Raw genomic sequence first — 22081 nt, forward strand, 5'->3', positions numbered from 1 at the left:
AGGGTTGTTGGGCTTCCTCCTCACGGAGGACACAGGCTGAGAGCCTACTGTTAGCTGTCCAGCAGTCCAAATATTAAATGCGTTCGGGAAACCCAGCCATTGTCATTGTGTCAAGCATCCAGTCAAACCCTATATAAAGAGTTATAGGAGACTTGGGAGGAAGGCAGCATTTGCGTACGACACAGCAATATTTGGCCTTACAAACCAGATATCGTTGTGTCAGAGATTTCGTCATCCCGGTTAAGTTCTCACCAGTCACCACTGTGTCGGGTCCTAACCCAGACAACCAGCCCTAGTTGAGTAGTATTTTATATCATCTATACTGTAAAATCATCAGTTTATTTCACTCTGTGAGGGTACAAATTAAACCAAATGGACCCTTACATTTGTATACTCTCAGAGTTACAGACCCGCGAAGGTCCACCAAATTAAATAGAAACCCTTGACACTACTGTTTTACAATAGAAATACATACATATTTTACTGTTATTCTGTTTTATTTTGAAAAAAATTAAGTGGTGCAACCACTTCAAGGATCGGCAATGTCTGTCTGTCTGTCTGTCTGCCTGCCTGCCTGCCTGCCTGCCTGCCTGCCTGTCTGTCTGTCTGTCGTACCAACAGGTGCAAAAGTGGCACTGCTGAGCTAGAAACAGAGAGAGAGTGTGTTGCACTGTTGTGCTAATTACAATGAGGAGCATGTGTGCATGCGAGAGAGGGAGGGAGAGAGAATACCACACTATTACTTGTGAGAGAGAGTGATGTCTGCTAATTCCCCCACACAGTAAGTGAGTCTGTCCTTTCTCAACCGTTCCGGACACGGGGCGGCTTATAGTGGACACTATAACCTTAAGGCCACTGAGCTGGTATGAAAAAGACTGAATTACTGAAATTAAATTGATTGATTAATTGAGTTGTATTGATTATATTTTGAACGCTTACTTAAAGACAGGATTAATGAAATTAAATCAATCAATTGATTCATTGATTTACACCTCTTAAACAAGATTATTAACAATGTAGTTAAGTCAAAGGTGATGCTAAAAAGGATAACACAATGTGTTGGAATGGAATGCATGGTTTCCATATGTGCGTGTGTGAGGTTGCTGCCAACTTGTTATGGGACATGGTGTTGTTTTCACAATGTCTCTATTAAACCTGTGCCCGTCAGGCACCAGCCTACTTGGGAACAATGAAAATCGGGAATGCATACGCCCCACGCTATATGTCCGTTATATCCGTTGTCATAGCACCCGTTTTGCACGCGCAGATGAAGGCGTTGCCTAGCAACCTGGACAGCACTACAGGTCTGTTTTTAGCTTTAGCCGGTTGATATTGATTTAGCTTATAACCCGCGATATCTGCCCTTTGGCACTTTGAGTGTTAATGTCCGCATGCTGTTTACATTTCAATGCATGGATTTTGAAGATTATGTCATATGGTAGATAAGTCTATGGGATTTTTAATGTTTGTTTAGAGCACTTAGAGCACTTTTCTATGTATTTGATGTATTACCATGTGTTGTTCTTGCTTAATTAATGTAAATCGCTCTGGATTAAGAGCGTCTGCTAAATGCCTAAATTGTAAAGATGGAAGGAACACGTTATTCCAACCAGTTCCTTTCAGGTGCCCTGGCTGACCAGCCGGGGAGCTGACCAGGATTACTGCATGCAGAACACAGGGAGAACATGCAAACCCCACACAGAAAAGCCCTTTCGCCAACCCCACCTACGGCATGGGCGCTGATGATGTGGAGGAGAGAACATGCCACCAGCGTCCATGACGGGAATCGAACCTGGGACCTTCTAGCTGTGAGGAGACAGTATACCGACTGCGCCACTGTGCCCCCTGCTGTTAGGCCTACATTTCTGACAAAAAAATAGTTAAATCAAAAAATAATCAAGACATACAATACAAACAATAGTCTGTCTGTAATAAGATGTCCGGAGTCCATGGCCTAGTGTGTATCAAACCTATATATAGTGTGTATCAAACTGGTTAAAAGCCATCTGGGTCCCGCCCCTATCAGTACTACCGGCACTCCTACCAGTACTGCCAGTATTCTACCAGTACGCATTCACTCAGAGCCACTTCCTGAGGACGGCCAGCGCAGAGCCAAAGGTTCCATGTTCCTGGTGGCTCCTCCCACGGTGAGCCAAGAGCAGAGACCCCGCCTCCGGGCCATGTCCTGCCGCCAGGAGCTGGGAAGCCACCTCCTCCACATCCCACCTCCTTATCCTCTCCTCCTGCTGCTGCCCAGCGAGCAGCAGGGAGACCAGTGCAGGGTACAGGGCCGAGGAGACGCAGGCCACCAGGAGGCCGGCGTCCAAGAGCAAGGAGAGAAGCTCCTCGTCGGCAGCGTCTGGCGTCATGCCGTTGACCTGATCCAGGGTCAGCTGGAGCAGCTGCTGATCTCCGCTCTCGGCCATTAGCTTGAGGGCGGCCAGCCGGGAGCCTGGTTGATCCAGGAGCATAGCGGCCACCTGTCGAACGCACGGTGTGGGGAGCCGGTGTCCGGTGCCATAGAGGGAGCGGATCATGGCCAACACCCGCTCATCCCCGTCCACTTCCCCCCTCCAGGGGCAGTGTGTGAGCAGGGCGGAGGTCAGCTCCACCCAGGGATTGAACAGCTCCTCCTTCATCGTCATGGGCGGCCACACCCGAAGGAGGAGCACAATCAACTGAAACTCCTCCCATTTTCGGGCGGCCTCCAGCAGCTCCCGGAAGAGGGCATGTCGCTTGTCTTCATTCTCAACATCCTCCATCTGGACCACTCGTCGTCCGTCTCTCAGGACGTCCCGGGTCCTGTGGAGCAGCAACAGAGCGATGTCTGCGTCTCTGAGGCTGAAACTGCTCTCTAGGATCTGCAACACGTCGCATCGTGGCCGCACAGGCAGTGCATCATCGCCGCAGAATGGTCGCAACCAAGCTACCAGGTGGTCTGAGGTCACCGTGCCATAACCACTCTCTGTGGCAGAGCGCACAGCGCTCACCATGGCCTCCAGCACCCAGAGGGGTTGTGGGTAATTCAACAAGGCGTCTGTGTGGCTGCTGAGCGCAGACACTAGTCTCTGCACCGCGTCCTGAACGACCGTTCTGACCGACAGGTCCGGGAGGGGTGTGACGGACAGTAGCTCCCCGATCAGCTCCAGGGGCTGTCCGTCAGTTGCCATGGTAACTGCCAGCTCGTGCACTCTGGATCTCTCGGAGCGGGAGAGGTCGAACGCCCGGCCGTAGCCTTGTAGCTTTGCCTGTCGGCTGTCTCTGAGCGACACGATGAAGGCGTGGCCTAGCGCATCCAGGTGGGCCTGTGCACGTTTCAGGTGGGCAACGGCCTGCTCAAAGGTCGACACAGCTGCCTCTGTCCCCTCATGCTCAAAGGACAACACAGCTGGGTCTGTCCCCCTCCTGCTCAAATTACTCTCTATTGGGTTTGTCTCCTGCTCAAAAGTCAACACAGCTGGGTTTGTCCCCTTCTGCTTGCCATGGTCCTCTTCTCCCCTCCTCTTCCACTTCTCCCCCAGCTGACGCAGGGCAGTGTCGGCTCTCCTGACCACCTCACAGCGAGCCTGGACACTCAGCTTATCGGCCGCCGCGGTGGACAGCGTGATGTCGTCCAGGAAGAGGACGATGTCGGCAGGGCTCAGTCTCTCCAGGTATCGGCTGCAGATGTCGTACGCATGAAGGAAGTCACGGTCGCCCTGCGGGGGTCTCTTCAAGAGCTGGGGGTCTCCGTTCCAGAAGAGCCTCTGCAGCCACGCGGTGTGCACCGCGCTGGCGGTAAGCGTTGCCCCTCCCATGGCGCCGCCGGGCATGGGCAGGTGGTGGGCCAGTTTGGAGAGCGACAGCACGTTCTGGCTGGTTAGGACCGGACCCAGAGCGGTCAGCGGGTCCGAGGATATGTCTGTCAGCTTGCTGTAGTCCAGTCCATCGGCGACAGCACGGAGCTTCCTGAGCAACTTGACGTGGGAGTCAAGGCTAATGCGGCCGATGATGAAGGCCTCACAGCCGGCGGCCTCCAGCAGGGTGTAGTAGTAGAGCAGGCGGCCCAGGTCGGTGCCCTCAACGGCAGGCAAGACATACTTCATCATGTGGTCGTGGAAGGCCTGCGGTTCTGCCTTCAGCAGCTCAAACAGCCCCAGAGACTGGCTCCGCCTCTCGATGTCCTTGGTGGAGAGGCCGCTGTCCGTGAAGAGGAACTCCAGCTGTGTCATGTAGACGTCCCACAGAGGTACGTCGTAGCGTTGGGCGAGACACAGAGAGGTCCTGAACACGCTGTCCTCCAGCGTCTCTGCCAGACCCAGAATGCTTTCCTTCTTGTACTCAGTGTCAGAGTTGAACCGCTGGACGTCCACACCGCGGCACAGACCTTGGATCGCCTGGGTCTGAGTCAGTTCTGTCAGACGCTCATTGTACGCAAGCAGCTGGCCTATCAGCTTCTCCAACTCCTCAGGCCAATCCGAATGTGCCGAGACGTGTCGGGTGACCAATTGGATCAGCAGTGTGGGATTGGCCTGATAGAGGGTGCGACTCTTGTCCTTGAAACAGGGCACCAGGTGGGCATAGATCAGCAGGGAGTAATAGTATGCCGCCAGCTGCAGGCACACAGACGACTGGCTGTGCTTCTCAAAACACCTGTTGGCATCCAAGACCTGTGGCAGGGCCAGTAGATAGGCCAGAGCCAGCGTCAGGTCCCTGGGGAGCGCATCACCGGCGAGCTGCAGCAACACCTCCGTAGAGGAGAAGGGCGACTGTCCTTCAGTCTTCATCTCGGCCAGTTTGCCGGTCCTCAGCAGAACCTCTGTGAAGTTCTCCTGAGGCATGCCGCTGCCAAAGGACACAAATACGTCCTGACTCGGGTCTACGTACGGGTGGTCAAACAGCTCCTGGTAGAATGGGCTGCAGCCCTGTCTCTCCAGGTCCGCGTTCTCACCCACCACTTCCTGGTTACCGGAGCCGGAGCCGTGACACTGAATCGGCCGGGGATAGTTGAATGAGTCTTTCAACCAGCAGTTGTCTGTGATTCCGGTCAGGGCGACCTTGGTGGTTAGTCCCGTGGTGGCCAGGACTTCGATGGTTGTGGCTATGGCGGTCTTGTGGAGCAAGTCCCCCCCTGTTCCGACAGAGGACGCCAAGCTCGGGGCACCAATCTGGGGGAAGTTGGTCTCGTCTACATCCTGTCTTGTCTGGGCGTCGGTGGGATCCATCTGGTTGTTGACCGCCCGGTATAACACCCGGGCATGAAGATCGCTGGAGGCAGCCAGGAGGCTGTGGATGTCGTCGGGGGGGCAGTGGGCGAGGGAGAAGCCCAGCAGCTGTTCTCGAGCCCCCAGGTCTGTGTAGGCCTCGCTCTGCCCCAGCAGACTGCTCACCTCCCAGCCCAGACTGTAGCCTGTGGCCATGAGGTCCCGACAGTGGATGTAGGAGGCCTCAAAGTCCAGGCGCCGGAGAGCGTGCTCTGCCAGCAGGGTCAACACTTGACCTGTTCGCTTGACCTTGTCGTCTCCCGCCACCCGGAGGAGCCTGGCCAGATGCAGCATTGCAGCAGATTGTTTGTAGGCTGTAGGACACTGAGAGACGCAGTCTTCCACCACAGACAGGCGATTTGACCGCAGGCGCACTTGAAGTGGCAGCATGTTAACGCTGAGGTCATCCAGCTGACAGAGGGCACAGATGAGGTCCAGTTCCTCCTGAATCGCCGGGGGACAGTCTGTAATGAGCTGGAGACCAGCCCTGGCCAGGTCCATACAGGGGTCTGGCGATGAGGTGGAGGAGTTGAAGTATTCTCTGGCTGCAGCCAGCACCAGCTCCACACTCCTGTCATAGGCCACTTTCAGCACTTGACCTTTTCCCTGGAAGGCGCGGATGACTGGTGGCACGTTGCAGCTGACCTTTGAGCAGTGCATGAAGTGTCCCGCCAGGCGGATGTTCTCCACACGGCCCGAGCACAGCAGGGATTCCACGTAGACCTGGAGACACGTCTCTACCTTCAGGCAGGTGTAGATGTCCCGCTGCATGTCCAACATGTCCTGGAGGAGACCCCGCCACTCCGCCTCGCCGACCGGGGGATCTCTGCGTCCGATGTGTCTACAGAGCGTGAACATCAGGTGGTAGGCTTCCTCTTCGCTGTCCTGACTGTTTTGCACGTAGGAGACAGGTTTCTGAAGGCCATGCTTCCCCAGCACCTCTAGCACGCCCAAATGCTTCTCCAGGCGGTCCACCCGGTCGTGGAGGGACGAGGTGAGGTCAGTCTCTGGCCCATAGCCCCTCTCCGGCAGGCACTCCAATATGTCGTAACACAGGCTGAGCTGATCATGATCATCTCTCTCACTGTTGTAAATGCACTCCAGAGCCAAGGTCATCAACTGGTCCGAGTGCTCTATGATCATCTGCTGGCAGTCGGGCTTGGAATGCTGGAAGACGGTCAGAGGCAACGAGAGGTCTCGCCGGGCCAGGCCGACCAGGTACTCCCTAAGCAGAACGTTGCACTCACCGTCCACCCGACTCTCACAGCGGCGCAAGAACGGCATCATCCACTGGAGGACGTCCTTCACGTAGTGCTCCTGGCTGGAGTAGTTCATGAGGAGGCAGAGCTTGTCGATGTCCCTGAGCTGGCGTAAGTCCCGAAGTGTTACACTCGACTCACACGGCGTCTCGTATATCAGGGTTTCCATGGTGACCAGGTCATCGCACAACTGCTCCAGTCCGGGAATTCTGTGCTCCTTTCCCAGACTTACAAGCGCCAGGGCACAGTCCACCTGACCGGAGCTGGACTCAATGGCCTGAGCTCTGCTCAGGTACCAGTCGGTCAGCAGCTGTATGGAGGGTGTGAGCGTACGGAACCTCAGCAGCTCTGGAGCCTCTTCATACAGGAAAGTGTAATCATCATCACCGGACAGTGTCTGGTCCAACACTGCTCTGCACTCCTCAGCTTCACACCAGTCCACGTCTCTGTGTCTTTGCGCCATCCACGGAGCAAACAGCTTATCTCCATTGTCATCCAGACAGGCCTCTGGCAGCAGAGCAGCATACTCGTGCGGAGAGGTGGTTTCTGGGAGGTTGCAGAGGATGGCGAGGCGATGTTCCAGTAAGTCTGCTCCGTGATACGTGAACAGGACATGCAGGGCCTGCACGTCACTCTCCCTGGCATATTTTCTCGCGGAAAGAACGATATTCTGACTGCGGAATTCTCGGAAGAACTCCGCGTCAAACCTCTCCTCGGCAGTGTGAGGACCGCCCAGGATCTCTTCGTACGTGGCCAAACGGTCCAGGTACCGGAGCAGCGTCAGTCGGTTCAGACACAGCTCCTTCTGCTCCAGTTTCATCCTGCTGAAGTCCACCTGGGCTTGCAGAGCTCGTCTCCTGCTGTTCTCTCTCTCCTTCCTCTCCATTTCTCTCTCCTTCCTCTCCAGCTCCTCCTCAGCCGAGAGGAAGTCCTTGTATGGAGGAAGGTCATTAAGGTCTGCGTCCTCAGGTATCACGAACCTGCCCCCATCCTCTCCGTTGCCTATGGCGATAAGGGCCTCCAGGTCACTTCCTTTGAGTCCGTACTCCAGCAGCTCCTTGACCGCGTCCACGTCCCCGGGCACTCGCTCAACGCACTCGCGCAGTACCGTCAAACGCTTCCTGATCTTACTCAGGTAGTCCTGCATGGAGGCGATGCCGGCGGAGCTCTTACTCCAGCGTCTCTGGTACACCAGGTCTGTGTCCAGGTCGTAGGTCTGTGCCACAGACAGGGCTTCGCCATACTCCTCATGGTCGATCTTCCTCTCGTAAAGCTGCATGGGTGTGGTGGACGTCAGGCTGACCAGCCGGTAGTTCTTGACCAGAGTGCGTGGCCGCTTGCGCCGTGGTGGGGAAAAGCGTTCCATCTCCGTCACGTAGTACAGGCCCTGCTTGACGTAGCCGAGGCAGCGGTCCTTGGGTGATGACTCAGCATCAGAGTCAGAGTCTGACTCCGCCTCACCTTCACCGCCACTCAGGCTGCTGTCCAGATGGCTGCTCTTCTTCTGCACTTCACACTCCAGGCCGAGGAAGTGACCACCGTGTGCGGCGGTAAGGCGTGGCACAGGTTCTAACCATTCACAGGACTTTCCCAGGAGGTTCTGGAGGGTCCTGACAGAGGAGATGCTGAGAGACCCAGAGCAGCGAGCAAGGATCAAGGCCTCGTTGCTCCACCAGCTCACATCCGACAGTGGGTAGTACTGCTCCTTCTCTTTTAGTTTCTTTCTCTTCTTCAAGGAAGCGTTCCAGTCTGGGTTGATGTCCTCATAACCCGGCTGTTGTTCCTGGCTCCAGGCGGCTCTCTGTCTGAGGGCGGGGACCTCCCACAGAGACAGGCATCCGGAGAGGTGAATCACAGCCAGAAGTCTGCCATCAGGACTAAGGCTGAAACGGAACACGCCGTCCTGTTCGACACCTTGTCTGGAGAAAAACCTAAAGCAGGGCAGGGCCTTCTTCTTCTGAGTAGCACTGACATCATCTTCATAGCTGGGGATGTTCTTGTAGTACGGAGACCCAGACAGAATCCTCCAGGCTGTGATGCCACAGCGTGACGCCCTGGCCACGCTGTGGTCCCCAGACTCACAGCCTCCGACCAGCAGCATCCGATGTCCAGGGTGGTATACAGCCGAGGTGACACCGTGGGAGTAGTGGGTGCTGAAATTGAAGCTGTGGTTCTCCCGGATGCTCTGATTGGTTCCAACGGCGACCAGGTAGCTCTTCAGCCCACCACCGTACGTGATGACAAGGAGCTCCGTGGACCACCGGGTGCTGGCCGTGTACTCCAGGAAGACGAGGCCTGCCGCGGCGCAGCTGATGTCCCCCGGGAAGCTGACCCCCCCGGGGGGGATGGTAAAGAGCTCGTTGCCCATCAGGTCAAAGATACGAACGGTGCCCGCGCTGTCGGCATAGGCCAGTAGGGTGCAGTCGTGGCTCCATGCCACCCTGCGCCACTTTGGACGGGGGTCCTCGGGCACCCGGCACTTCCCGACGGTTGATCCAAAGTCATCCCTGGCAGATCTGATCTCCACACATTGGTCCTGAACAACGGCCAAAAGTTTGCCATTACTCGCCAGATCTAGCTGCCATTTGATCTGCTTGTCGGCCAGCCTGACGAGACTGTGAGGCAGATGGGAGGAGGCGGAGGAACGGTACGGCAGGTAGTGAAGGAGTGAACGGAACGCCCCCGTCACTGACTCCGCAATGACAGAGGTCGTCTGCTCCTTGTTCGCTGGTAGCTGTGTGTCCGTTTCCGGTGGCCATTCTGCATTGATCAGTAAATCATATAAAATGTTTTCATCTTCGTAGGCCATGTTTACTATACCGACGTTCTGTTCTGTCTGTCGTCCCTCTTCTTGTCTCTCTCTGTCTCTTTATGTCTCAGTTTGTCCCTCTCCATCATTACATCTATCTCTTCCATTGTATCTATACATCCATCATTCATTTAAACGCTGTAAACACTCAGACACCTTATATAGACAGACACACAATACAACACAAAGCATTGTCATGCATTTCTTATATGATGTCAATTTGCGCAGGTGTTCTTCTCTGAACCTGACGTTCCTTCAGGTAAATACTGTAGTACTACTAATGTAAAGATCACACCCGTGTGAAATGAGGGGCGCTCTTGTCATCATACATCAATTTATGTTAGCGGACATTTGACATTGCTACATAAGGTACATAAGGTGGTCCCTTATTGGCCAAGCGCTCCCACCAACATGTGATTGGTTAGCCGATTTGCTCGTTTACATATGACGTAAGTTTTCCCTTCAATGTCAATGGCGTTTAATCTTTGTTTAATTTACGTCATATTCTCCTCTGCGTGCGTCATCAGTGCCCATACCTTCCACACATATACTAGCCTCTAATCCAGACCTTCAACACATATACTAGCCTGGAATACAGATCTTCCACACATATACTAGCCTTTAATTCAGACCTTCCACACATATCCAGACCTTCCACACATATACTAGCCTGGAATCCAGACCTTCAACAGATATACTAGCCTGGAATCCAGCTTCATTCACTACGTTTGTGTTTTTCTTTTGACAGTCTTTTGACAGTTTGTGATGAATTCCGGCCAATCACAATTTGCATCCTCACCTTCGTCTTCAATATTTGTGTTTACACAATGTTTGTGTTTATGTGGCGAGGTTAAAAAAGTATAATAATTCAAAGTAGCCGACTACGCCACTTGGAGGCTGTGGAGCCCAGGACTCCACTTAAAATCACTTCAAGACATTACATTAAGACACACAGGTTCTTTTACCAGGGTTGAGCAGAGTGAAAAAGAGAAAGGTCAAGGCCGCAATAAACAGATTTATTGCAAAACACAAAAATGATTAAACATAAAAATGCATGGTACTGGATCACTTGTAAGGGAGTAAGACAATGTTCATTCCATTCTTTCTCCTGGGGTAGGAATTCAGTCCATATATTCCATATAGCAGCATTCAGTCTTTAGTTCTTCTGGGGGATCCTTAAGGATCAAACAACAGTTTGTTTTGTCTATTATTGCCTATTTGGTCTCTCAGTTGCAAAACACCACACAAAACAATAAGAACTAAATAAAAGTTACAATATAAAAACATGCACAAACGACCAGGCCAATAAAAGATTCCAAACAGTGAGTAATTAATTGTCCCAAAAGGCAGTGGCTGACAAACAAAAGATAAAACTATAACTAAAATCGTCCGTTAAAACAATAATCAGGTTGCACAGTGTACACGCTGACAAGTTCAACTTCAAGGTCTATAGAGGGGTACTTAGCTTTGAAGAGGGGCTAGTCGAAACTTGGCCCCTCTGCTGCGTTGAATCGGCATCCCCTCTTTCACCGTCTGCCATCTCTCGCTGGGTCCTCTCACTCGGGCCTTCCTCCCCTGGCGTCCTCTCCCAGCGCCTCCACAGACGGGTCCTGCCACGGGCGGACAGGGCACACCCCGCCTGGTGCCAAGCAACCATTTCCCCGGCTGGGCCCCGACAATGGCCCCCGTTCATGGCCGCTCTCCTTCCAGCCAGCCAGCTCCTTCTGCCCTCTGTTCCTCTCCACAGCTCTCTTCTCTGTACTGCTGCAGCCTGCCTTTTAAAGGCTCCACCAAATTACTCAGGTGCAGGTGATTTCCTAATTAGCAGCTTCTCAAACACCTTCAGACACCATCAAAACCGACCCTGTCACATTGTGTATGTATGTATGTATGTATGTATGTATGTATGTATGTATGTATGTATGTATGTCGGGGTAAGAATGGTGGTCCCTTATTGGCTGTTGATGTTGACATAACTAAGGTACATATCAAGTTTGTTTGTGTGGCAGGATGGGCGTGAGCGTTCCCACGCTGTCACGGCCCGTCCTCCGCCCACTGCTTAATGGATTGATTTGTGGCATTTATAAGTCTTCCGTGTGCATTAGCTGTCTGTCTCTCCTCCGCTCTGTTTGGGAACGCTCTCTACGATCGGGAGACATTCCTCTTCAGTCGAGGCGGTCATTCTGAAGCGGCTGTTCTGTCGGGGAACAGCGCGCTTAGTTGACACATCTGTGAAGGTACGTTTCTCCACATTGCTGTGTATTCTAGTGCCTGCCTTAGAAGTTGAACGTGACTGTGACCGCTTGTTTTGTTTCTAGCCTCGGGGCTACACAGTGAACATCTCCTTCTGGAGTTCTGTGTGGTGAACTGGCACAACGCCACCCCGGTACGTTATTGGTGGTTCTCCTACTCTATATATATTAATTTGGTGTCGTTGATGCCAGAGGAATATAAACAGGCTTTTGTTGTTTACAGTTCCTCTTTATCTACCTGGCTACCGCTGCGGTGAAGCACAACGGCAGTACGCCTTGGCCTCATTACAGCTGGTGAGTCCCATTGTGCGCCTCTCTGTTCTTGCCTCAGCGAACTATAGTAGTTAAGTAGTATCTTAATACGGCCGTTTGCGTTTCAGGGCCAGCACCACACCTGCTGCTTTGCTGATATTACCATTCCACCCATTCTCATGAGCCACCGAGTCTGAGAACAATCACACAGCCACGAATGGTCCCAGTGTTTGGATTGCTGCTCGCCTGAGTCTGGGCCTGGTTCATTGTAACCCTTCTTGTTTAATTCTATTCCTCTATTATATTGTATTCATGCAGTGTCTGGGCGTATATAGGTATATATAAGTGTATTGTGTATTATATCATATATATATATATATGCACTTATATTTATGTCTTATACTATATATATATACCATGGTGATTTAGATACGACCGGCTGAAGTGAATACTGTCATTGTAGAATACCTCCCACTGTGAAGTGCTGATATATATATTTATCTTCCTTATAGGTCCGGTGCTGGAGCAGCTGACGGCCGTCCAGTGGTGGTGGTAATGCCCCTTTTCCCTTAGTTTACTTTTCCTTTGTGGTTTATTTTGAGTTGCTGTGTTTTGTTTGTGTATTGCCACCACCCTGGACCGGTGAGCCTGCCCAGCTCCCCTCCTCCCCCCAGTACTGGCTTGTAGTGGTGTGATATCCCTAGCTCTAGGCACTTCATAGTCACTTGCACTTTAACCCTGTTGTTGGATATTGCTATATTTGCACCGTCTTATTGATAAATGAAATGTCTTCTTGCTATGCCATGTTTTAATTACTTATATATATTGCTAAACCAACTATTTAATAAAGTGTTTTGTATATTGGTTACACACGTTTCTGCCTTGCCTTTATTGTTACTGAATCTGTGTTGGGGAGTCATTACGTGCTCCGGGTGTTCAGTATTAGTATAATATTCCTGGGGTGCAATTCCCCAGGTGGCGTAGTTGGCTACCTTAATCAATACCACCCCGCCACATTTGCTATAGTATTGAGATTCACCTTTATTAACCAATTCACATCACTTTTAAATCAGTTTAACTGTCTCGCGAGGCATTGTTACATGCCTAATCCTTAAATTTACAAAAAACTTTTATTTGTAACACTTTATATTTGAGACAAATCTCAAAGATCTATATGGCAAAAAAATAAAATGTAAAAAGATAAAATCAAGATTAAAAAGTAACATATTAAGATTATAAAATAAAAACATTAAATGCTGATCAACTATACACAGCAAATATTTTTGCTGATTAAGATTACCCACAGGCATCTGAGAGCACAACGGACTGTGGTGCTCTCAGATGGTCAGGGAGGGCATTCCACAGCCGAGGAGCAGCTGAGTAGAAGGCCTGGTCCCCCATCGCGTAGAGCTTCGTCATGGGGGTGTTCAGTGTGTCTGACTCTGAATTTCCAGAGCAGAGGGAGTGGGTGGATGTGAGAGGTTTGAGGAGTTCCTTTAGATAAAATGTATAATAATATATAAAAAATAAAAATGAATACGCCAATATCCAATGGACAATTTAAACCTCCCTACCTCACTATGTAATTGTTTTTAACTTATTCACTTTCTTGTTTTATACCTGTATATGCCTTAATTGTTGATTTTGCAGCATTGTAAATTAAGGTGAACCTCAATGCTCTTTGTTTCAATCAAGCAATAAGGGTTAGTGATGTTGATGTGGATGCACTGATAGGTAAAGAGGGAGACCTTGTCTCCTAAAGTGACAAAAATCCTAAAGTGGATGGGAAGCCAGCATAGAGAATGGAGTATATGGGTGTGATGTTTTCATATTTCCGAACTCTCAGGATCCTAACAGCACTGTTCTGACTGTACTGGAGTGCTTTGCAGTAGTCAAGCCTTGCGGAGACTATGGCGTGAACAAGTGTTTCACCATCTGGCAGGGGGATTGTGGGCCATCTGACATCTGGTTTCCAAGGTGGAAAAATTAGGTTTTGCACAGGTGTTTAATGTGGACATTTTGTCAACACATGATTGCAACACTACTGCATCTATAGTGCATACATGAATGAATATGCCTCTTCTGGTATCTTGAAAGATACTGATGCTCGTATTGTCCTACCAGTAATGATAACAAAATGAATAATACAAGATTAGGAGCAATCATACAAAGCCATCACAAGTCATTTTGATGCATAAAGAAATGATGAAAATCTAATACATTAATTTAAATGTGTTAACTCATTCTGGAGAGAATAACAGGCAAACGCTGATCAAAATAACAATTCCTCTACATTCTATAATTGTGTAGACTTCTTGTAAATTAAGTAATGTAGATGTTTAACAATAATTTAACTCTTGAGAGCGTAAAGGGTTAGTCCATTTGGTTTCATTTTCCTTTTGGTTACCAACCTCTCCATCATTTAGCTGGGGACCACCTGGAACCTCCTCAAGGACCACTGGTTAAGAACCACTGAATTAAAAGGTAAGGGAAAACTGAAAATCGCTGGCAGGGGGTGAATTATGTATTTATTTACCTCATGTGAGACTGCAGGTGTTTTGTTCTCAAAAGAAAATAAACAGCTGGGCCTCCTTCAATTGTGGCATACAGGAGCGCTAACGCTTCTCTCTCTGTGTCTTGATAAGGCTACTCATCCCCTGCCGCTGTGTCTAATCTCTCTCTCTCACACACACACACACACACACACACACACACACACACACACACACACACACACACACACACACACACACACACACTCTTCCTTCAAGGCTTGTCAAGGTAAACTTGGCTGCAGCCACACATAAAACATCAGTGACAAACAAAAATACATAACGGAGGGAGACACAACATTACACAAGTGTACACAGTGTGGTTAATCTAACCTTTCACAGTCACTACTGTTTCAGAGCCTCGTTAAACATTTTAGTTGACGCTGGTACAAACGACTTTTTAAACCTGACTTCCACTTTGGTTCTTTGTACCTTCTCCCAAAGGGCAGAAGTACAAACTCTCCATTTAAAACATGGGTAACATCACTGACCATTTTTTTAGCCTGTTTTAGTGTAGCCTTGCGTTGTCTTACCCCTATGATCTTATGAGATTACTGAACCAAACTGTGATGCCAAATCTGACCAGGCTTTCCAAGACCACTCGATAAAACACTGACATAGGTTTTTAGTCAACACCATGAACCCTGAGACGGCGGAGGAAGTGCAGTCTTTGCTGTAGTTTACTACAGAGACTGTCTACATTCCACATTCCAAGTCAGTGAGTTGTCAATACAGATACCCAAGTATTTATATGAGGAGACCTGTGAGATGGTGGAGTCATGAGTGACCACAGGCCTGTGATCACTAATACTCTTAGGGTCAAACACTGATGGCGCAGTAGAGTACAGTAGCAATTCACAAGATTTTCTCGTGGCAGCACTGAGTGGGTTAATATTAATAATATTATTCAGTAACAACTTCTCTTTTTAAATGACATTTTTTATTTGATATTCAACATTAAAACATTTTCATTTCCCCATACCTTCCTCCCCAGCACAAATACAAATTAATTATTCCCACTCCCTGTATGAGTATTCAAGTGTCTTTGTAAATGACCTGTGCTACAAACTGTACAAGTGAATGGCTTTCCCCTGTATGAGTCCTCAAGTGTTGTTTAAGATCACTTTGACTAAAGCATTTGCCACATACTGTACAAGAAAAGGACATTTACCCTGTATCAGTCTTCATGTGTTCTTTTAGATGACCCATTGAAAGCATGCAACACAAATTGTATAAATGAGGGCTTTTCCTCAGTATGAGTCCTTGTGTTTTTAGGGTACCCATATGACTAAAGCCTTTGCCACATATAGTACAAGAAACCGGCTTTTCCCCTGAATGATTCCTTGTGTATTGTAGGTGTTGTGTAAATCTATAGCCTTTGCCACAAACAAGTGTATTTTTAGAGCACTCTCTAAAGCCTCTGCCACAACCCATACAAGAAAAAGCTTTCCCTCTGTATGAGTCCTCATGTGTTGTTTAAGATTACTTGAGTTGACACATCCTTATGTGTTTTTTAAGTTGATGCATTATTTTATAGCCTTTGCCACAAACCGTACAAGTAAATGGCTTTTCCCTTGTATGAATCCTCAAGTGTCTTTTAAGAGCACCCTTTTCACTAAAGCATCTGCTACAACCCGTACAAGAAAAGGGCTTTTCCCCTGTGTGAGTCCTCATGTGTTGTTTAAGATTACCTGAGTTGACGCATCCTTTGCCACAAACTTTACAAATAAAGGGCTTCTCCCCTGTATGTGTCCTCATGTGTACATTTAAATCACGACTAAAGGATTTACCACATACTTTACAAGTAAGGGGTTTTTCCCCTGTATGAGTCATCATGTGACTATTTAGAGCACTCATTTGTCTAAAGCATGTACCACAAATTGTACAAATAAAGGGCCTTTCTCCAGTATGAGTGCGTTTGTGTGTCTTTAGTGCACCCCACTGACCAAAGCCTTTGCCACATATTGTGCAAGAAAAGGGCTTTTCCCCTGTATGAGTCCTCATGTGTGTTCTTAGTGTTTGCATTAATCTACATCCTCTGCCACAAACCGTACAAGAAAAGGGCTTTTCCCCTGTGTGAGTCCTTTTGTGTTTTTTTAACATGTCATTATGAGCAAAACCTTTTCCACAAACTGTACAAGTAAATGGCTTTTCCCCAGTATGAATCCTCATGTGTAACCTCACAACAGCCGCTCGACAAAAGCCTTTGCCACAAATTCCACAAGTAAAGGGTCTTTCCCCTGTGTGAGTCGTCATATGTAGTTTTAGATTGCCTTTATCATAAAAACTTTTGCCACAATCTTCACAAGTAAAGGGCTTTTCCCCTGTATGACTTCTCATGTGCATTCTTAGCGTTGCCTTTCGACTAAAGCCTTTGTCACACACTTTACAAGTAAAGGGCCTTTCCTCTGTGTGAGTTAACCCATGGTTTTTTAAGGAAGCCTTTCGATTAAAGCCTTTGCCACAAACTTTACAAACAAAGGGCTTTTCACCTGTATGAATCATTATGTGATTATTCAGCTGTCCCTTAAATTTAAACATTTTGCCACACTCTGTACAACTAAACATTTTCTCCTCTGTGTGACTACATATCATATGTTGTTTCAGATGAATCTTTTGAGTAAAGCTTTTGACACATACTTTACAAGTAAAAGGCTTATCCCCTGTATGACCTCTCATGTGCAGTTTTAGCATTCCCATTAGTCTAAAGCCTTTTCCACAAACTTTACAAGTACAAGGCTTTTCCCCTGTATGAATCATTATGTGATCCTTCAGCTGGCACTTAAATTTAAACATTTTGCCACACTCTGTACAACTTAACATTTTCTTGTCTACATCAGCTTGTGTTTTCATGTGTTGCGGTGAAGTGCTGGCTACAGGCTCTCTGTTTTCACCAACATTTTTCACTATTAATAATGTCTGTGTTGACCAATCACCCTTCTCTGGTCTTTGAAGTAGTTCCTCCTGTTCCTCTTTAATGTGTGGATACTCCTGGACCAGACTGGTGCTCCTCTTTTCAGGGGACATTTCCTCTTTACACACAGGCAGGAATTCTATGCATGAGAGAAAAATCACACCTGTGTGAACTGAGTGGTGTAAGGTCTTATATAGACTGATCAGCTCTGGTCTGACGTAATGAAATCACACCCGTGTGAACTGGGTGACCATAGCAACCATGCTCATTCATGCACAGACAGACAGACAGACTAACAAAGCCAGTTGTAGGAGTGGTTTACACAACTCAAAAACTAAACATTACATGTTTACACTAAGGATGTAAGTAGAGCTAAACGGTTCAGTCGGACGAGTGCATTTTTGTGGAGCTGCCAGCGTCAAGAGTGGCGGGACGGCAGTAAAACCTGACAAAGTTACTAATTACTTGCGCAAGCAGAGTGCGCAAGTATTGTGGTCGGCTGGAAGTATGCAGGTATGGTATGCGTGGTAGGTATATATATACACTGGATGTTGATGGTGACGTAATTAAGATACAGTATGTTTCAATGTCCCTCTCCAAGGACCATCACCTTATCGTGGTGGAGAGGTTTGAGTGCCCCCATGAACCCGGGAGCTGTATTGTCTGGAGCCTAGTGCTCCTGGTAGGATCTCCCATGGCAAAGTGGTCTCGGGGAAGGGGCCAGACAAAGCATGGTCCAAAAGCACTCATGGAAGAACAAGAGAGAAGAGATGCACCCGTCCCGGAGGAAGCCCGGGGCACCCCTCTGGAGCCAGGCCTGGAGGGAGGGCTCGTCAGCGAGCGCCTGGTGGCTGGGCTTACCACGGAGCTGTATTGTCTGGAGCCTAGTGCTCCTGGTAGGGTCTCCCATGGCAAAGTGGTCTCGGGGAAGGGGGCCAGACAAAGCATGGTCCAAAAGCACTCATGGAAGAACAAGAGAGAAGAGATGCGACCCGGCCCGGAGGAAGCCCGGGGCACCCCTCTGGAGCCAGGCCTGGAGGGAGGGCTCGTCAGCGAGCGCCTGGTGGCTGGGCTTACCACGGAGCCCGGCCGGGCACAGCCCAAAAAAGCAACGAGGGCACATCTTCTCCGCCACGTGGGCCCACCACCCACGTCAGGAAGCAGTGGGGTCGGGTGCGCTGCCAGACGGGTGGCAGTGACACTGGAGTGTTTGGACGGACCAGACCCGGGCAGCAGAGGCTGACTTTGGTGAACGTCACTACACTGGTGGGGAAGGAACCGGACCTGGTGCGGGAGGCTGAGTGCTACAGGTTAGACCTGGTGGGGCTCACCTCCACACAGTAAGGATTCTGGAACCAAACTCTTGGACAAGGCGTACACCTTGTTCTTTTCTGGAGTTGCCCAGGGTGTGAGGGCTCAGGCGGTGTGGGGATACTCACAAGCCCCCGGATGAGTGCCAGTACGTTGGAGTTTACCCCGTGGACAAGAGGGTCCCTTCCCTCCGCCTTAGGGTTGGAGGGGGGAATACTCTGACTGTTGTTTGTGCGTACGCACCGAACAAGAGTACAGAGTATCCGGCCTTCATGGATACCCTACATGGGGTCCTGAATGGGGCACCTGTGGGGGATTCCATAGTCTTACTGGGGGACTTCAATGCACACGTGGGCAATGACAGAGATACTTGGCCTGGCGTGATTGGGAGGAACGGTCTCCCGGATCTGAACCCGAGTGGTGGCTTGTTATTGGACTTCTGTGCTAGTCATGGACTGACCATAACAAACACCATGTTCAAGCATAAGGATGCTCATAAGTGTACTTGGTACCAGAGTACCTTAGGCCAATGATCGATTTTGTAATCGTGTCAGCTGATCTGAGGCCGTATGTTTTGGACACTCGGGTGAAGAGAGGGGCTGAACTGTCAACTGATCACCATCTGGTGGTGAGTTTGTTTCAGATGGCGGGGGAAACCTCTGGACAGACCTGCCAAACCCAAGCGGGTAGTGCGGGTGAACTGGGAACGTTTGGAGGAGACCTCTGTCCGGAAGGACTTCAACTCCCACCTCCGACGGGACTTCTGGCATCCCTGTGGAGGTTGGGGACATTGAACAGGAATGGGCAATGTTCAAAGCCTCTATTGCTGAAGCTGCAGCTGTGGCCAGAAGGTCATAGGTGCCTCAAGGGGCGGTAACCCTCGAACTCCCTGGTGGACAGCGGAGGTCAGGGAAGCCGTCCGACTGAAGAAGAGGCCTACCGGGATGTTATCCCGGGGGACTCCAGAGGCAGTTGCAGGGTACCGACAGGCTCGTAGGGCAGCAGCTGCAGCTGTGACTGAGGCAAAGCAGCGGGTGTGGGAGGAGTTCGGGGAATCCATGGAGAAGGACTTTCGGGGGGCACCAAAGTTGTTCTGGAGGACCGTACGACACCTCAGGAGGGGAAAGCGGGGAACCATCCAAGCCATGTACGGTAAGGATGGGACTCTGCTGACTTCAAATGAGGAGGTCGTAGGGCGTTGGAAGGAACACTTTGAGGAACTCCTAAACCCAATAACATCAGACCCACCGTCCCTGACAATGAGGTAGTTAAGCAGCTCCACTGTGGCAAAGCCCCGGGGGTTGATGAGATTCGTCCAGAAATGCTGAAGGCTCTTGGTGTTGAGGGGCTGTCTTGGTTCATACGCCTTTTCAACATTACGTGGAAGTCTGGGGCAGTGCCGAGGGAGTGGCAGACCGGGGTGGTGGTCCCACTGTTTAAAAAGGGGGATCAGAGGGTGTGTGCCAATTACAGAGGTATCACATTACTCAGCCTCCCTTGGAAAGTCTACGCCAAGGTGCTGGAAAAAAGGGTCCGGCCGATAGTCGAACCTCAGATTCAGGAGGAGCAATGTGGATTCCGTCCTGGCCGTGGAACAACTGACCAGATCTATACTCTTGCAGGAATCCTGGAGAAGGCCTGGGAGTATGCATATCCGGTCTACATGTGTTCTGTGGATTTGGAGAAAGCATATGACAGGGTCCCCCGGGAGGTCCTGTGGGAGGTGCTGCGGGAGTATGGGGTGAGGGGGACCTTGTTGAGGGCCATCCAATCTCTGTACACCTAAAGCGAGAGCTGTGTCCGTGTGCTCGGGAGTAAGTCGGATTCGTTTCCGGTGGGGGTTGGCCTTCGCCAGGGCTGCGCATTGTCACCTATCCTGTTTGTGATTTTCATGGAGAGGATCTCGAGGCGAAGTTGTGGCGGAGAGGGTATTCGGCTCGGTGAGATAAGGGTTGCATTACTGCTTTTTGCAGATGATGTGGTCCTGATGGCACCATCGGTCCGAGAGCTTCAGCTCTCACAGGACCGGTTCGCAGCAGAGTGTACGGCGGCTGGGATGAGGATCAGCGTCTCCAAATCTGAGGCCATGGTTCTCAGTAGGAAACCGGTGGATTTTCAAGTATCTCGGGTCTTGTTCACGAGTGAGGGGAGGACGGAGAAAGAGATCAGCCGGAGAATCGGAGCAGCAGGGGCGGTATTGCAGTCGCTGTACCGCACTGTTGTGACGAAAAGAGAGTTGAGCCAGAAGGCAAAGCTCTCTGTCTACCGAGCAATATTCGTTCCTACTCTCACCTATGGTCATGAAGTGTGGGTCATGACCGAAAGAATAATGTTGCGAATACAAGCGACCGAAATGAGTTTTCTTTGACGGGTCCCTGGCATCTCCCTTAGAGATAGGGTGAGAAGTTCAGTCACACGAGAGAGACTCAGAGTAGAACCGCTGCTCCTTCGCCTGGAAAGGAGCCAGCTTAGGTGGTTCGGGCATCTGGTTAGGATGCCTCTCGGCAGGCCCGGTTCTTCCTACAGGCCGACGAAGCAACGGCTTCGAGCGCCATGGGGGAGGGGCGCCAAAAAATAAAATAAAAAATAAAACATTTTTTTTTATTTATTTTTTACTTTTTTTTTAATCTGTCCCAACTCTGTCTGCACCGTGTCCCCCCAGTGCCCCCCCAGTGCCTCCCCAGTGCCCCCCCAGTGCCTCCCCAGTGCCTCCCCAGTGCCAGTGTCCCGCCAGTGCCTCCACAGAGCCTCCCCAGTGTCCCCACAGTGCCTCCCCAATGGACCCCCAGTGCCTCCACATTGTCCCCACTGTCCCCCCAGTGCCTCCACAGTGTCTCCTCAATTTTTGGGACAAAGTAAAAAAAAAAAGAAAAAAACTTTTTTTATTTTTTTATTTTTTGAGGGGGGGGGGGGGGGGGGGGGGGGGGCGCCGCGAAAAATCCTGCTTGTGGCGCCAGATTGCTCAGGACCGGCCCTGCCTCTCGGGCATCTGGTTAGGATGCCTCTCGGGCATCAGGTTAGGATGCCTCTCGGGCGTCTCCCTAGGCGCACGTCCCACTGGGAGGAGACCCCGGGGCAGACCAAGGCGCAGTTGGAGGAAACACATCGACTCACTGGCCTTGGAACGTCTCGGAATCCCCAAGGGGGAAGTCACTAATGTTGCTCTGGAGAGGGAAGTCTGGATCACTCTGGTGGAGCTGTTGCCCCCGCGACACGACTACGGATAAGCGGTTGAAGATGGATGGATGTTTCAATGTCGTGTTATAGCTGGCTTTTGATGGTGACGTAATTAAGATTACATACATGTATACATACAGGCATACATTTTATCCACCCGACATTGAAACATATCCTAACTAAGTCACCATCGACAGCCAGTTATAACCCGATATTGAAACATATCTTAATTACATCACCATCCAAGTATATATACCTACCACACATACCGTACATACATACACCAGCCGACCAAAGTATACACATACGTTA

At 50.1% G+C, this 22081-nt stretch overlaps 1 protein-coding gene across 1 annotated transcript; it reads right to left on the reverse strand.

The window, feature by feature from the left end:
- Positions 1-2078: 2078 nt before the first annotated feature.
- LOC306934946 (NBAS subunit of NRZ tethering complex-like) lies at positions 2079-9311 on the reverse strand (the record flags this gene model as incomplete). The annotated part of the gene is made up of 1 exon (XM_079517768.1): positions 2079-9311. The coding sequence occupies one exon, from the start codon at positions 9309-9311 to the stop codon at positions 2079-2081; it is 7233 nt and encodes a 2410-aa protein (XP_079373894.1).
- Positions 9312-22081: the final 12770 nt, after the last annotated feature.

The sequence above is a fragment of the Electrona antarctica genome, assembly GCF_951216825.1.
Source record: "Electrona antarctica genome assembly, chromosome: 13".
NCBI classification, from domain to species: Eukaryota; Metazoa; Chordata; class Actinopteri; order Myctophiformes; family Myctophidae; genus Electrona; species Electrona antarctica.